Source organism: Fukomys damarensis, unplaced genomic scaffold, assembly GCF_012274545.1.
Source record: "Fukomys damarensis isolate Sample0158 unplaced genomic scaffold, DMR_v1.0_HiC HiC_scaffold_34, whole genome shotgun sequence".
NCBI classification, from domain to species: domain Eukaryota; kingdom Metazoa; phylum Chordata; class Mammalia; order Rodentia; family Bathyergidae; genus Fukomys; species Fukomys damarensis.
In genome coordinates this window covers 21,692,213-21,706,999 of record NW_022900946.1, presented here as the reverse complement: position 1 = coordinate 21,706,999, position 14,787 = coordinate 21,692,213, and the positions used below count along the sequence as shown (strand labels likewise).

At 51.3% G+C, this 14,787-nt stretch overlaps 1 protein-coding gene across 2 annotated transcripts in view; it reads right to left on the bottom strand.

Moving 5' to 3' along the window:
- Window positions 1–14,787, bottom strand: part of Clcn7 (chloride voltage-gated channel 7) — a 31,014-nt gene that overhangs the window by 4,750 nt on the left and 11,477 nt on the right. The window contains exons 2-17 of one of the 2 annotated variants that reach the window (XM_010620515.1): window positions 13,484–13,555; window positions 13,315–13,380; window positions 12,687–12,819; window positions 12,269–12,378; window positions 11,357–11,437; window positions 9,468–9,530; window positions 9,305–9,388; window positions 8,234–8,327; window positions 7,883–7,947; window positions 7,343–7,459; window positions 6,861–6,915; window positions 5,790–5,850; window positions 4,944–5,082; window positions 4,015–4,108; window positions 1,421–1,590; window positions 283–334 (exon numbers count right to left, since the gene is read on the bottom strand). In XM_010620515.1, the coding sequence (XP_010618817.1) occupies window positions 283–334; window positions 1,421–1,590; window positions 4,015–4,108; window positions 4,944–5,082; window positions 5,790–5,850; window positions 6,861–6,915; window positions 7,343–7,459; window positions 7,883–7,947; window positions 8,234–8,327; window positions 9,305–9,388; window positions 9,468–9,530; window positions 11,357–11,437; window positions 12,269–12,378; window positions 12,687–12,819; window positions 13,315–13,380; window positions 13,484–13,555 (1,456 nt within the window). The remainder of the gene's footprint in view (window positions 1–282; window positions 335–1,420; window positions 1,591–4,014; window positions 4,109–4,943; window positions 5,083–5,789; window positions 5,851–6,860; window positions 6,916–7,342; window positions 7,460–7,882; window positions 7,948–8,233; window positions 8,328–9,304; window positions 9,389–9,467; window positions 9,531–11,356; window positions 11,438–12,268; window positions 12,379–12,686; window positions 12,820–13,314; window positions 13,381–13,483; window positions 13,556–14,787) is intronic. The other variant, XM_010620516.1, reaches the window with a different exon arrangement.

Below are 14,787 nucleotides of genomic sequence, written 5' to 3'. Positions count from 1 at the left end.
CCCGTGTTCTTTTTTTTTTTTTTTTCTTCAATTTTGGGATAAAGCCTTGCTAAGTTGTTAGGTTTCCCAGAATAGGCTCAAACTTGGAATATTCCTGCCTCAGCCTCCCAGAGTGCTGGAGTAGAGGAGTGCAACATTCTTGGTTCCATGTTGCTCATTTAAATGAACTGACTCCCCCACGTAAGGCCAGCCTTAGCTGCACCCACCACAGGGATGACAAGATAGTTGTCTCTTCCTGACTTGCAAAGCCCACTTACCACCAAGGCCAGAGACAGGACTCACCAAGCTGGGCAGCAGCTCCCATCAGGGCATACTTGCCAGGGTCTGCCCAGATCTGCAGGGGTCAACATGGGGAACATCAGTAAGGTGGAAAACCCCTTGCCAAACCCACCAAGATACACCAGGCAGGGTGGTCAGGTCCAGGCCAAGCAATCCCACACGCAGGCCTGAATCCCCTGACTTAAGTACACATGTGCAAAAGATCCTAAACTTCACCATGTGCTACAACCAAATTATGGAAACGGTGTAGGTGCGCCTCACCTGGAGAGAGTAAATGAACCATGCTCCACTATATACACCAAAGAACTCAGCACAGGAGGCTGTGTTCTCTGCATCAAGGAAGTGCAGTGAGCAACAGGTACATGCTGTGAGGTAAGCTAGGCACAAGTGTCCACAGAGCTCACTGTGAGGACACACTCAGAGCCCCGACTTTGAGGAGATTCCTAAACATGCCAGGACAGGGAAAAACCTTGCAGACACTCTGCTTGGGGAAATATAGAGAGAGCACGTGGACCAGGAGAGGGCAAAACAAAACAAGGAGGAGGGCAAATAGGGACACTACTAAAGGGTACAGGATCAATACTGGATGCACACCCATGCAGGGCGGATGGAGTGGGTGCTTCCTGATATGGCCCTTTTCCTGGTTGTGCAAGGGATTGAATCTAGAGCCTCAGGTGCGCTAAGTGATTACTCTAACAATGAGCCACATTCCCAGCCTCTGTGCTCCTTTTATCATTTTTCAGTCCCGTTTGATGATGAAAGTGAAAAAGGGAAAATAACAAAATAAAAACAAATCCTCACAGAGTCCAGAAAGAGGAGAGAAGGCTGGGGAGGCTGCCATCCTGGGTAGGCCTGCTGTTGCAGGCAGCCCTCACGCTGGCAGTGCAGGTGTCCAGGGCAGGGGTGGTCCAGCCCCAACACCAGGACATGGGCTTCTGGACAGCAGGCACCAGCCAAGTCTAAATGGCCCAAAGTGCTTCTCATATTTTTAAAAAATTACATTCTCTTACTAGTAACACCATTTTCCCCCCACGTCTTCGTGACACCCTACTCTCATGAGTGTGGCGGCTACTGGATGGGGGATCACGGGGACTGGTCAAACCACTGGGCTCCAGCCTCCTCCCTCCAGCTCCCCACTTACTGCTGCTCCTGTGAGGTAAGACAGGGAGATGCCAAAAAGCCGGCCCCAGGCGGCCCCGATGAGTAGGGATGGGATGAAGACACCAGCAGACACAGTGAGGCCATAGGTCCAACAGGCCAGGAAGAAGTAAACCAGGGTGAATAGGCCCAGGGTCATGGGGTTGTAGGAGCCTAGGGGAAAGCAAAGCTACTGGTGTGCCCACTACACGCATGCCTGTGAGGGCTGTCCCATCTGGCCTCAGAGGTCACCTAAACCCTGATCCGCCAGTGGTCCCACAGCCTCAGCCTTCTCAGAGAAAGGAAGGGAAGCTGAGGAGAGGGCAGCCTGATGCTAGCAGTGCAGGGGTCGAGGGTGGGGGTGGACTAGGACCAACACTAGTGACACATCTAGACTCACTAGAAGGTCCCTCTGTCAGTTCACCTTAACTGTCAACTTGAATGGATTAAGGCTCCCGGAAAGGTGACTTGACCATGGGGTCACCGTGCTCCTCAGTGGATGAGCACACCCACCTGTGCTATTAGAAGATGGGGGGGCAGCTGGAAGAAAAGGTGGGTCACTGGGTGCGCCTTTGGAGGGCATCTCTCTGACACTTTTCCTCTATTCCCCATTTTCCACCACCACGGATTGCATAGCTCTGCACCCTACACGCTGCCACCATGATGTTCTGCCTCCCTCTAACTCGCAGAAATGAAACCAGGGCCAGGGATTATAGCTCAGAGGTGCCACGCCTGCCTGGCAAGTGAAAGGTCCCGAGTATGAACCCCAGTACCAAAAAAGGAAAAAGAAATGAAAACAGCTAACCATGGGCTGAAACCTCTGAAACCATGAGACAAATGAATTCTTTCCTTCTTTAAATTGTGTACATCAGGCATTTCACTCTGGTAGTAGGAAAGCTGACCAACACAGGCACCACTACCTCAGAGCCCTGCCTGGAATTCCACATGGGAATTGGGGTGCATACCCCGGAAGGCAACAGCCAAGCTCCTGGCGCTGCAGGACTGGATAGCCCAGCCTCAGGTCAACCACCTGAATGGGGACAGGCCTTCCCTCAAGCCGGAGCTTCCCAGGTTGGTTCCCATGGAAAATGCCCTCTGTGGAGGTGGGCAAATGAGATTGGTTTGGCTGGGCTGAGGTCACAGGACATGGAGAGGACACATCTGAGAAAGGTACAGGGCCCAGGAGACCTGCTCCTGGCCACCATAGGTTCTCCAGCCAAGCTCCAAGGCCTGGGGGCTTGCTCTTCCCAGACAAGCTGCTGAGAGGTTGGATTGTGAAATGAAGTCACAAGGAGAAAGGAAGTCATGGTGGCCAAAGTGTGGAAGCCTGCAACAGGCACTGGTTTGTGTGGTAAGATCACCATGGCATAGACTTCAGGGTTAGGAGGGGAGAAGTCACATACGGAAGGCCATCCACTCATCACAGGCTGAGTGACTGCAGGCAGGAGACATGTCCAGAGGTAGGAGCTGCTTACACATGCAGGGTACTGGGGCCAGTTAGGTGCCAGTCACTTCAGACAGACTCTAGGCCTCCTCACTGCACCCTTAAAAGGGTTTCTGTTAAACCTCAGGAACCAATCCCTCTCAGACACAGAGCTAAGGACAGGAAAGTCCTCAGCAGCCCCATACCAGGAAACAAAAACAATGGTTAAGGTGGGTTTGGTGGCAGGAAGGCCAAAGCAGGAGGGTCACAAATTTGATCCCAGCCTGGGCAACTTAGTGAGACCCTGTCTAAAAATAAAAAATAAAAAGTAGGGGATGGGGCATAGTGGTGTGCACGCCTGTAATCCCAGCCCTCAGGTGGCTGAAGAGGATCACTATGAGTTCAAGGCCAGCCTGAGTTATATCACTATGTAACTCAAGGCCAGCCAGAACTATGTAATGACACCCTATCTCAAAAAGAAAAAGGGAGAGAGCGGGGGAGAAAGGGAGAGAGAAATAGAAAGAGAGAGAGGGAGGGGGAGAGGAAGGGGAAGAGAGGGAAATGGAGGAAGGTGGGGGAAGGGAGACCAACTGAGATCAGAAATTTAGCTCAACAGTGTTGCACCTGCCTGGCAAGTGCAAGGTTCTGAGTTTGAGTCCTGGTACAAAAAAGAAAAAGAAAAGAAAGAAAAAAGAGGGAAAGGGAGAGGGGAAAGGGGGGAGGGGAAGGGGAGGAAAAGGAAAGGAAAAAGAGAAAAGCAAAGAAGTCTCCAGGTGGACAGGAGCTCCAGAGCCAACCTGACCACATGGCTGAGGGCTGGGGCTCATGCCCCAGGCACATGCTGTTCTCGTATCAGAGGTGTGATGGGAATAAGCTGTGGCACGGAGTCATCAGGCTGGGTTTCTGACAATGCAGCCTCCACTGGGAGGTGTGATGAAGGCAGCCCCAGAAAGGAAGGAGGCAGTGGTGGTGTGGGGACTCTGGCCAGCTCTGCTCTAGGCACATGGCCCCCATTTGCATGTAGGACCACAGTACTCCTGCAGTGCCCCTCAGCCGACACCAGCACTGCTGCCTCTTCAGTTCCAGGGATACCTCTCCAGCCTTGGGAAACAACCTCTGGACTAAGAACCTGGCCAACATCACCACATGGGCCAGCAGTGCCGCCCGGTACACACCTGGCGGGTCATGGAAGAGGCTCACCACACTCTTCTCTGGGGTATTGAAGAAGGCTGCAGCCATAGAGTTGTATTCGCCATCTGCACAGAAGAGCTGCAAGGTTGGGAAAGAGGGCACATCAGCGAGAAGATGGCCCACGGGATATTAACATACACCTGGTGTTGCCATCAAGGAGAGCTAACAGTCCAGAGGATACATGCCAAGACTTGGGGGAGGGAAAGGACACAAAGACCAGGCCAAGGTCTCCACAGGGCGACAGAAGTATGTCCATCCCTGCTGGGGGGTGGCCAACAGGGCCCTCGGGTGGACAACCCACCCATCCTTCTGTCTGGAAGAAACAGCTATTCCATGAGTAAACCACTAGAACCAATGTCAGATGCTAATACCTATGAGCCAGCAGGCCCAGCCCTCTTCCTCTTGGACACAGGCAGTACTGGGACCTCAGCAGGGCTGGACCACAGCAAAGCTGGCCTCATCGACCACAGTCCCACTAGCCAATGACAGGTACTGATGAGCCCTACCAACCCGTTCCTACCTGTCCCTACCAACCCTCACTTCCTACTTTGCACTCCCAGTCTTGGCCACTACTCACTGCTTCCTGTCTTCACAGAGGCCTGCTCTGGATAGCCCACCACTGGAATTGTGGACACCTTCGTGACATCCTTGGTGACTGGCTTATCTCCCTGAGTGTCATGCTTCTAAGGCCCACTCATGGTGTGCTAATGTCACTGCTTCTGTCCTATAACTGAATGCCATCCTCTGTATGAGTGGACCCAAGGGCAGTTCCCAGGTTGGGCAACTATCAATGAGCTGCCACAAATACCAAGTAAGGTTTTGTGTGGGCACAAGTCTGCATTTTAGAAGTCCATACCTATGAGCACCCTTCTAGGAAGATGGTAGTCCCTGCCCTCCTGAGCCCCAGGCCTACCTGAAGGGGGTAGGACATGGAGTTCCCCTGCAGGGGCTGGCAGTCTCGAGAGGAATAAATCAACACAAAGGCAACAGTGGCTGTCACAGCGGCCACCAGCATGGCCTCGATCACCTGCAGGCAGGGCCGGTGGATGTACCTAGAGTCAAAACCAGGACAGACCTTGCTACAGGGATGGAAAAGCAGACCCCCTGGCTGCTTCTGAGGCAGTTGTCATGGCAACCTGAATCACAGGACACTTCAGTGGAATGATACAGCACATGTTAAATGATCAACCCGCCCAGACTGCAGGACATGATGGGGTTATCTTCCCTGGGTGAAAAAGATTTAACAGCGGCACTGTTTCCCTGGCTATTCCGCTGAGACAAGATTCCTGCTGCATCCTACACTACCTGCCCATAGTAGCCCACACAATGGTGCAAGATTGAGATGTGCTTCTGCAACCCAGGATCCTTGCCTAGCTCCAAGACAGTTTGGAAGGTGAGTCTAACAAAGTAAAAGCCCCGTAAAAGTAGACATTGGTGCTGCCTGGTAGCTCCTAGTAGAGGGTGAGCCAGGCCAATCCTGGACTCAACCAGTGCCTGGCTCTCCTGCCCAGGGCACCGTCCCTCAGATGTGGAGCCTTCACTCCAGCCTAGGGATTACCTGTCCTCCTCCCAGGTGCTACAGGCCCTGCCTCCTCTTCTCTGAGTAGCTCAGTGAGACACAAACCATCAGGGAAGGACCAGTCAACACAAAGCCTCCTCCTCTGGCCAGGATATGGAACCCACAGCACAGCATCCATTTCAGAGGTCCTATGCAGTCACACTTCTCAACATGGAACACTAAACAGAGGCCTTTCCTCACCTGATTCGAAACATCGTCAGCCAGTAATTCAAGGCGTTAAACACGGCTCCAAGAATGCCACCTATGACCGTGAAGCAAACTCATATCAGTTCAGTGGGGCAGGTAGAAGACCCAGCTCTGCAGGCTTCCCAGAAGCAGGAAGTCTCAGCAGTGCTGAAACTCTTCCTCTGCCTCTCTAACTCTGGTGGTGGCGTCTTCCTTTTAGGGAAAAGGGTTTTTACAGAGTAACATAGACTGTGCATTCCTAACCAGATAATGCAAAACGTGAACCTCTGAGCACCAACATAACCACAAGTGGAAAATTCTACAACTGACCTCATGTGACAGGTCACGGTCAAAATGCAAAAGGCAGGCTGGGGAGTTAGCTCTGTGGTTCTGCCGCCTGCCTCGCAAGTGCAAGGACCCAAGTTCAATCTCCGGTACCAAAAAAAAAAAATGCAAGTGCACTAAAAATATCATATAAAATTATGACCAGGTGTGGTGCTGCATGCCTGTAATTCTAGCAGGAGGCTGAAGCAGGAGCATCACAAGTTTGAACCCAGTCTGGGTAACTTAACAAGACCCTGCTTCTGCCAGGGGTGGTAGTACACTGAGGAGGCTGAGGCAAGAGAATTGCTGCCAGTTTGAGGCTAGCCTGCGCTATGTAGTGAGTTCAAGGGCAGCCTGAACTACCCAGCAAGACCCTGTCTCAAAAAACAAAAAACCAAACAAATAAACGAAACAAAAAAAACCCAAGACCTTGCCACAAAAAACAGGCTACGAATTTTGTGGTTTGAAGTAGGTCCCATCCCCAAAATATTTAACTGTGTATATGCACTTATTCTAAAACACAGAAAAATCCAAAGCACTGAACCACTTCTAACACTGAGCATTTCAGATTAGGGACCCTCACCCCATAGAAGCTTCAGGCTGCTCTACCTCCCAGGAGACCACCTGTCTGTACCCACGGTTCTGCCAACAGAATAGTAACACAGCACAAGCCTGTGGCAGCGGAAGAACTCTGGGGGAAGCGTGCACGTCCTCCCCATCTCAGGTTTACACTCCAGTGCACCCCGAAGGGAGGGCCCTTACCCACCACGCCCATGGCGATGAAGACGGGAATCTCATGGATGGTGTAGGCCATTTTCTGTGTGGAGGGAGACAGAAGGCCGTGAGGGACCGTGTCCGCGGGGCCCCACGACCTGACTTGTCCATAAGGAGCCCTCCAGCACTTTCACCCGGAGCTGTAGAGGCCCGTGGGGAGGAGAAATGGGCATCTTGAGCAGCCCTCAGCCCACTCCCACCACAGTTGGTTTCAGCAACAGCTCATATAGCTCAGCTGGCCCTCAGCATGCGGCCACACCTGCACAGAAGCTATGGGTCCCTCTGGCCCTAAGAAGCAGGTCCCTGTGTATTCCTGGAGTGCTGCAGGGCCCTGGAGCTTATAAGCAAGAGCTACATTCCAAAGCCAAGAGCTGGAATTTCCACAAGACCAAGTTCAAGTCTGACTTAAGTAAAAAAAGGGTCCTGTCCTGGCACCAGAAGGGGCAAAGTGGGACAGGAAGGCTGGTTACCTCAGAGTCAAATCTTCCAAAGTTGATGAGGCCTGGACTGGACAAGTCCCACATATTTCCATGGTAAATGCTCAGAACAAAATTGAGAGTGAAGGTAGAAATCATGGAAGCAAAGAACTGCAGTAGAGGGACAGAGAGATGGGGGGATAGGTCAGTACCTCAGACAGAAGCTACGTACATGGCAAGCTGTAATGGAGCCTGCCCACCTACTGGCCCAAAGCCAGGCCTGGGGCTCCTGTCACTGAGGAGGGAGGGGGCTGGAGCCAAGCAGGCTGAGCCCCCTGCATGGCTAGGCAAAGATGGAGTCATGGCCCTATGGATAACTGTGGGTCTGGGGTCCCCAGAAGCTACCCAAAGTTGACAAGGGCACTCAGGACAGAGTGGAGAGCTAATGGGCCCATGAGGACATAGCTGTACAACATGAACAGGTGGGCTGAATTCAAGGTGTCCACTGTGACCCGGAAATGGCTGTTAGTGCTGCCTGACCTCAGGGATGGGGACATAGGAGCCCCTGGCTGGGGGCTATTAGCAGGTACTTACGATCCTCCACGTCAGGAACTGGTTCCAAAAGGAGGCGCCCTCCTCCAGGCTGAAAAGCACACCGCCTAGAAGGTATCAGGAGGCCTGGAGTGCCAATCCAGGCACAGGCATCTGCAACCACTTCCCCCTCCCACCCTAGACCCCAGAGACCAAGACTTGGCTCAAGGAGCCACTGGGATGGGACGTGGCCACAGGGAGAAAGGCCTCTCGGGAGTTTGAGGGCCAGGCCCAGGTATGCTAACCAATCCTGCTGGCCCACCCTGACAGGCACTTAGTCTGCAAACACCAAGCCTGCCAGGCATGAAGTTCTCAAAAGCAAAGCCCAGCCCAGGCGAGATGGTCCCTCCTTACCCACAGGGGCTCCAAATGCAGCAGATACTCCAGCTGCAGCTCCTGCTGAGACAAAGTCCCTCTTCTCTGTGTCTCTGCGGAAGTACTCAAAGATCTGAAACAGAGACTCTTTGCAGGCACTCCTCACAGGGAAAAAAATCAAAGACAGGCCAGCTAGGGATGATAAAGATGTGCTCACTTTGGCAACACATATATTAAAATAGGAGCGTGAGGGAGGAATCTTCTCCTCCATAATTACATCACTGATTTTAGATGTGTGGAACTTGTCCTGTCCAGGACTCATGAAGATGCTACAGGTGGCTATAGCAGGTCATAGGCTGAGAACATGAGTGCCCATGGCCAAGAAAAAAATCAGATTTCATTTGCTAGAGCCACTCAACTTCTCAGGTCACAGAGACCTGAAGAAATCCAAGTAACTGAAAAATCTACATTTGTTCTTTTTTTTTTCTTTTTCTTTTCTTTTTGGTTTTATTAAGACAGGGTCTCACTATGTAGTTCAGACTGGCTTTGAACTCATGGTGATCCTCCTGCCTTAGCCATCCGAGTGCCGCTGGGATTACAGGTGTGCACCATACCCAACTCATTACATTTGCTCCTGATTTTGAAAAAGTACTATCGACTGTAGAAGTGTGAATCACCTCCAAATTCAAATAGAAATTAATCAAAACATTGATGATTTTGTGGAGAAACAAGACAAAACTGTCTCAACTGTCTGGAAAACCAGCATCAGTGCCCACCCCCAGTTCCAACGTTCTTCAGGTGAAGGTCCTCTGAGAAGCTGGTTAGAAACACAGACCCTTTGACAGATGCGTAACACATGACACCAGAATCAAGGGACAGGCCGTGGAGAGGCCATATGGTGTTGAAGCAAAGGACCCATGCCCGTGCGTCAAGGGGGCAGGCTAGGCTGCCACTGGGTAAAGAAGGGGGTGGGCTCACCCTGGCCTAACCTAGAGGTGTGGAGTGAGGCCCATAGGCCCTGGCAAGGGCTGTGCATGGAGAAGGAACCCAGATCCAGGGGATGCTCATGTCCACAGACGACTAGTCTACCTCCACCTAGGGAAGGCTCACCTTGAAATCTCGCTTCAGTGACGTTGATCTTCCCTGGGAGATCCCAGCAGCAATCACTGATCCGGAGTGGATCATTGGTCCTTCCTGAAAGCACACAGTGACCAGTACTAAGAGACCAGGGATGGAGACTCAAACTGGGACAGCGTCACAGGCACTCTATTACCTTTCCAACTGCCAGTCCTCCTACCACAGACAGAATCACACCAGATACCTTGATCACTAGCGTCTGCAACAGAAGAGAAAAGGTAAATGAAGACCAGACGTTCTCTATGCATTCAAGTGACAAAACCATATGCAGTGACATGACTCAAGGACACATGAACCACAAACCTCGAAGGCCAGTGACACAGTGTATCCTTGGCAGAGGCTTCCAGCTGGCTCTCTCCATACCCTACCGTCAGGACAGCAGCCACAGTGCCACACCCATTCAGGGCATGTCCTTGGCGGACCCTGGACATTTCTCTGGTGAGTGTAGGTCTTTCCTTCCCCACCCAAGAATGAGCTGCACCCTGTCCCACAGTCTGTGTCTCTGCCTCTTTGAACCCAGCTGAGACTGGTACATGGCCCTCACTCACTCAGCAAAAGGAGTGCTGCCACCTGGGGCCCTGCCCTATACATCCTATGGGTACCCTGCTCTGCTGCATCCTCTCTGTGTCCCCATTTGAACAATGTATGTTCAGCATCAGCATCTGCACCAGGCTGGTAGCTGAAAATGTGAAGGCTGGGGACTGCAACTTCCCTCACCTGCTGGGGGCTCATGACACTTGTAGGAAGAAGGCTGACTCTGTCACTGGGCCTGACAAGAGTGAGAAACTCATGCGACACACATTCCCCACCTGCCCTCCCATGGAGTGCACAAACGCTGAACAATCCAGAGTGGCATTGGGAAACAGAGCTTCATGCTCAATTAAGACACTAAAAGGGCCAGGGATTTAGCTCAGTGGTTCCGCTACCTGCCTCGCAAGTGCAGGGACCTGAGTTCGATTCCCAGTACCAAAAAAAAAAAAAAAAGACACTAAGGGAAGCATTCCAAACCCAGCCAGCCAAGCGGTCACCAAAAAGTGCTTAACAAAACTTTCTAGAATGTGATAGCTTGCCTACATGGTTGGTAGTGAACAGGTCAGATGTCATTCACAGTAGCACTAGGTTAACCCTATTTAAACATAGGGCCAAAGCACAGGCTCTGCTGTGTGTGGTGGTACACACTTGAAATCCCAGCACTCTGGTAGGCTAAGGCAGGCAGATCGAAAGTTTGAGCCCAACTCCAACTTCGAGAGATTCTATCTCAAAATAAATTTTAAAAAAATAATAATAATGATAAAAAATTTAAAAAGCTGGAGATGTAGCTCAGTGCAAAGGCCTTGGGTTCAATCCCCTGTACTGCACCCCCACCCACCACCAAAGAAAAGCAAGCACAGCGCTCTCCAGCTGCCCAGGAGGACCAACTGCTCCTCCTTGGCCATGGAACATTGGGCCCAGAAACCACCCAGGGGACGATGCAGAGCACCCAAGCCCGGGAGTGTTCAGGAAGCTGCAGCGACCCATCCTTCTGAGACAGGGAGAAGCAGCAGCTTCTGCCACTCTGGTTCAGAAGACAGAAATGGCTGTGAGCAAAATATCTCACAAGTGCCCCATCTCCGTGAAATTAGGATGCTACCAATGACACTAAGTATAATGGGTATTAAAGAAAATTTTGAAAATAAGGGAAAGCAGGACATGGTGGTACATCCCTGTACTCACTCTCAGCACTCTGGGAGGCTGAGGCAGGAAGATTCCAAGTTCAAGCCCAGCCTGGGTAAATGAGTGAGATTTTGTCTCAAAATAAAAAGGGCTGGGAGATAGTTCAATGCAAAGGCCTTGCAGTCAAGGCAAACAAACAAACAAACAAGGTTTACTCCTACATAAATCTGCCAGCCATCAGTGCACACCACTGCCAGCACACAAGGGACTGAGGACAGAAATGGAGGAGCTATGGGCAAAAGATGTGCCTTAGAAACAGCAGATACCCAGCAGAGCACCACATGTCCCATCTAGAGTTGCTTTGCACCTCACCTTGAGCCGCACCACATGGGGGATCTTCACCCCGTTGAGGAAGCACTTGATCTGGGGGATCCCACTGCCGGCAGCAACTGGCTAGAAGGACAGGGAGGGCCACTGAGCAGGCAGAACCCCCACATCCCAAAAATATCCGGAAGGCCTGGCCTGTGCATGAAGCCTCGGTGTCTAAGAGACATTCTCATGTCCCCTAACCCCAAATATAGAACCACCTCTGAGAGTTAGTCAGTGAGGTGTGGTCAAGGCTGCAGGTAAAGACACATGCTCCCAGGAAACTGGGAGGACAGTCCAGGGTAGACGGGCACTCATATACCAGCAGGAAGAGCCAGAATCTTCTGTGGGTGGGGCCCTGCTCTATACTCCACAGAAGTTTCTACATTACTGCCTCTCCTTTCTTCTATCTTCTCACGACAAGGGCAGAGAGCAAAAATGGGCCTATAGAAAGGGAGATTTCTGGGAAAAGCTCCAGGAAGCAAAGTGCCCTACAGAGTCAACACCCCCCACACACACATCTCAGCCCCCAGCCAATGTCTCAAGGACCATGGAACACCTTAGGGCCCAGTGGACAATTCTGAGGGAGGTGTGTGACCTTCCCTTCCCATGGGGGTGAGGGGTCCCACTGGTCCTGATCCTCTGCTTGAGTGAGTCAGCCCCATTCCTGGGATTCTGCAGACAGTGTCACTGTCTAGGGTATATACTTCTACATGAGCATAAAAGCAGGCATAGTGTGCCCGAGTGGCAAGGGGGAAGGGTAGGGGTGGACAGGCTCATGTGGCTGGATGGGTGGCACACAAGAAGTCTGGAGGGAGGAGGCCCTGGTATGTTTGTGATTCTCATGGTCACCGACCCAGGACACTTGTGAAGATGAGCTGGAAGGGTCTTCATCTATTTGCTGAGACCCCTGCTTACCTCTATAAAGGCCACAATCACAGAGCCAAGGAGCACGAAGGCAGAGTTCAGCGTGGCCCACAAGAGCAGAGAGAAGGACAGTCCACCTTTCTCCGTAAACTTGTCGATATCTGCAGGCTTGTCAAGGAGAGGCAGCGCTACCACCTGGGCCCAGGCCCACACCAGCCCACCTCACCTCTGCAGCAGCTGACCCAGCAAAGACTGGTATTGACCCAGCTGCCCAACAAAGCACAGCACTACCTGATAGCTCAGACATATCTCAACCACTTCAGACAGAGACACAGCCTTCTCCTGGATTACCACTGCGCCAGACTCAGGGGGCAGGACAGACACTTGGCAGTCCCACAAGGGCAGACACTTGGGCTCTCCCACAAGACTCCATTTCCCAACCGCCAGGCTGGGCAGCTGTAAAGGACACTGTCTTTGATGAGCCTGTACTTCAGGCCAGCCAAGTTCTCTACCACGATGTCGATGAAGCAGGCCACAAGACCTGTGAGGATCCCGATGAGGGCGCATATGACCCAGCGTTTAATCTCCACTGTTCGGAAGGCCTGTGGGAAGAGGCATAATTGGCAAATGCCCTGCTGTAGGCTACCAGGGGACCAGCATGAGTGGCTCTTGGGATTCCCAAGGCTGCCACCACATATAGTGCTCTCCAACGGGGACCCGAGTCCTGTCCACTGCAGCCAATGGCAACATCTCAGTCCCCAGTCAATGTCTCAAGGACCACGGACCACCTCAGGGCCCAGTGGACAATTCAGAGGGAGGTGTGTGACCTTCCCAACAAATTAACAATCAGTTGTTGATATTTTGGATATTATGTCAGATATCTGCAAGCATAGTCTTTAATTGCAATGCCCATGATCATGACAGACTCTCCCAATGTTTCTGATATCTGGGGCCAACTGTCACATGCTTAGGGCCCCAGAGACAACCTCAGGAACCAAGAGCAGCTCTAAAAGCCAGAGGTTCGGGGACAGGTGGGGAGGGAGATGGAGAGAGCAGGATAAAAGCCCAGGCCACTGAACCCCAAGGGCCCACCTCACCGTGTGATTGATCCGTCGTTCTTCCTCTAAGAACAGCTGGTTCTCACTGTTGTCATAGTCCAAACTCTGTGGACCAGGAATGCAGGGACACAATTACTGGCTAAGGAATGGAGCGGGGGGTGGGGGGTGGAAAGGGCCTGGATCCAGGGGCAGGAAGATGGTGGCCTACCTCATACTTGAGGGACAGGAGCTTCTCGTTGTGAGGGATCTCCTTGGGGAAGGGATGGGGAAAGTTCACTTCCTGTGGAAGGAGAAGGCAGAGCCCACACTTTACAAGAGACACAAGGGGGAGAGGAAGAGACACTTCCCATCTCATCCTGGAGCCCAGCATTATCCTGACACCAAAGGTGGATCAGGAGGTCACAAGAAACCTGCAGAATAATGCGTCCCCTGAATACAGACATAAAAATACTCCACAAGAAGTGAGCAGAGGGGGGCCAACAATACCACAACCAAGACGGACTCTAGGAATGCAAGGTCAGTTTATACTTCAAACTCAACTGATGTAACACATCACACCAACAAAATAAAGGCCAAAACACACAAGATTGTGTCCAGATAGACACACATCAAGATGTGACAAAATCCAACATCTCTTTACAATAAAAACACTTGATACAATAAAAAGAGGTTCCTGCATGGGCACAGTGGTGCATGCCTGTAATCTCAGCTACTCAGGAGGCTGAAGAAAGAGGATGGCAAATCTGAGCCCTGCCTGGGCAACTTAAGAGATCCTGTCTCAAAATAAAAAATAAAAAGGGCGGCAGTTGAGCACTTGCCTACCAAACCTGGTTCCGAGTCCATCCCTAGCACCAATATACAAATGGATGGATGGATGGTTAAAGAAGAGAGCTTCCTCAATCTGACAGAGGCACTATGAACGCCCACAGGAAACACCATGCTCAACAGCAAGTAACTAGAAGCTTTCCCCATAAGATCAGGATGAGGATGCTCACTTCTGACTACTCAACATTGTTTCAAAGGATCCAGCCAAGGCAATGAGGAAGGAGTAGGGATAGAAGGCATTCAGAATGGAAAGAAGGGGGCCGGGGATTTAGCTCAGTGGTTCTGCCACCTGCCTTGCAAGCGCAAGGACCCGAGTTCAATTCCCAGTACAAAAAAAAAAAAAAAAAAAAAGTACAGAAAATCTTAACACATCAAAACACTACTAGAATAAACACTTAGGAAGACTACAGGATACAGAAACCAACTGTACTTCTATGTACTTGCAAACTGAAAATAAAAATAAGAAAAAATTACATTAATAATAGCATAAAAATAAAATATAAACAGAGTACAATGCTCCATACCTCTAAACACAGGCAGGAGGACCTAAAGTTTAAAGTGAATCTGGAACCAGGCATAGTGGTGCACACCTTTAATCCCAGGTTTGAGGCCATCCTGGGCTACATAGTGAGTTCCAGGTCAGTCTCAATTACACAGTGAGACCTTGTCTCAAAAACCCCAAGTTAA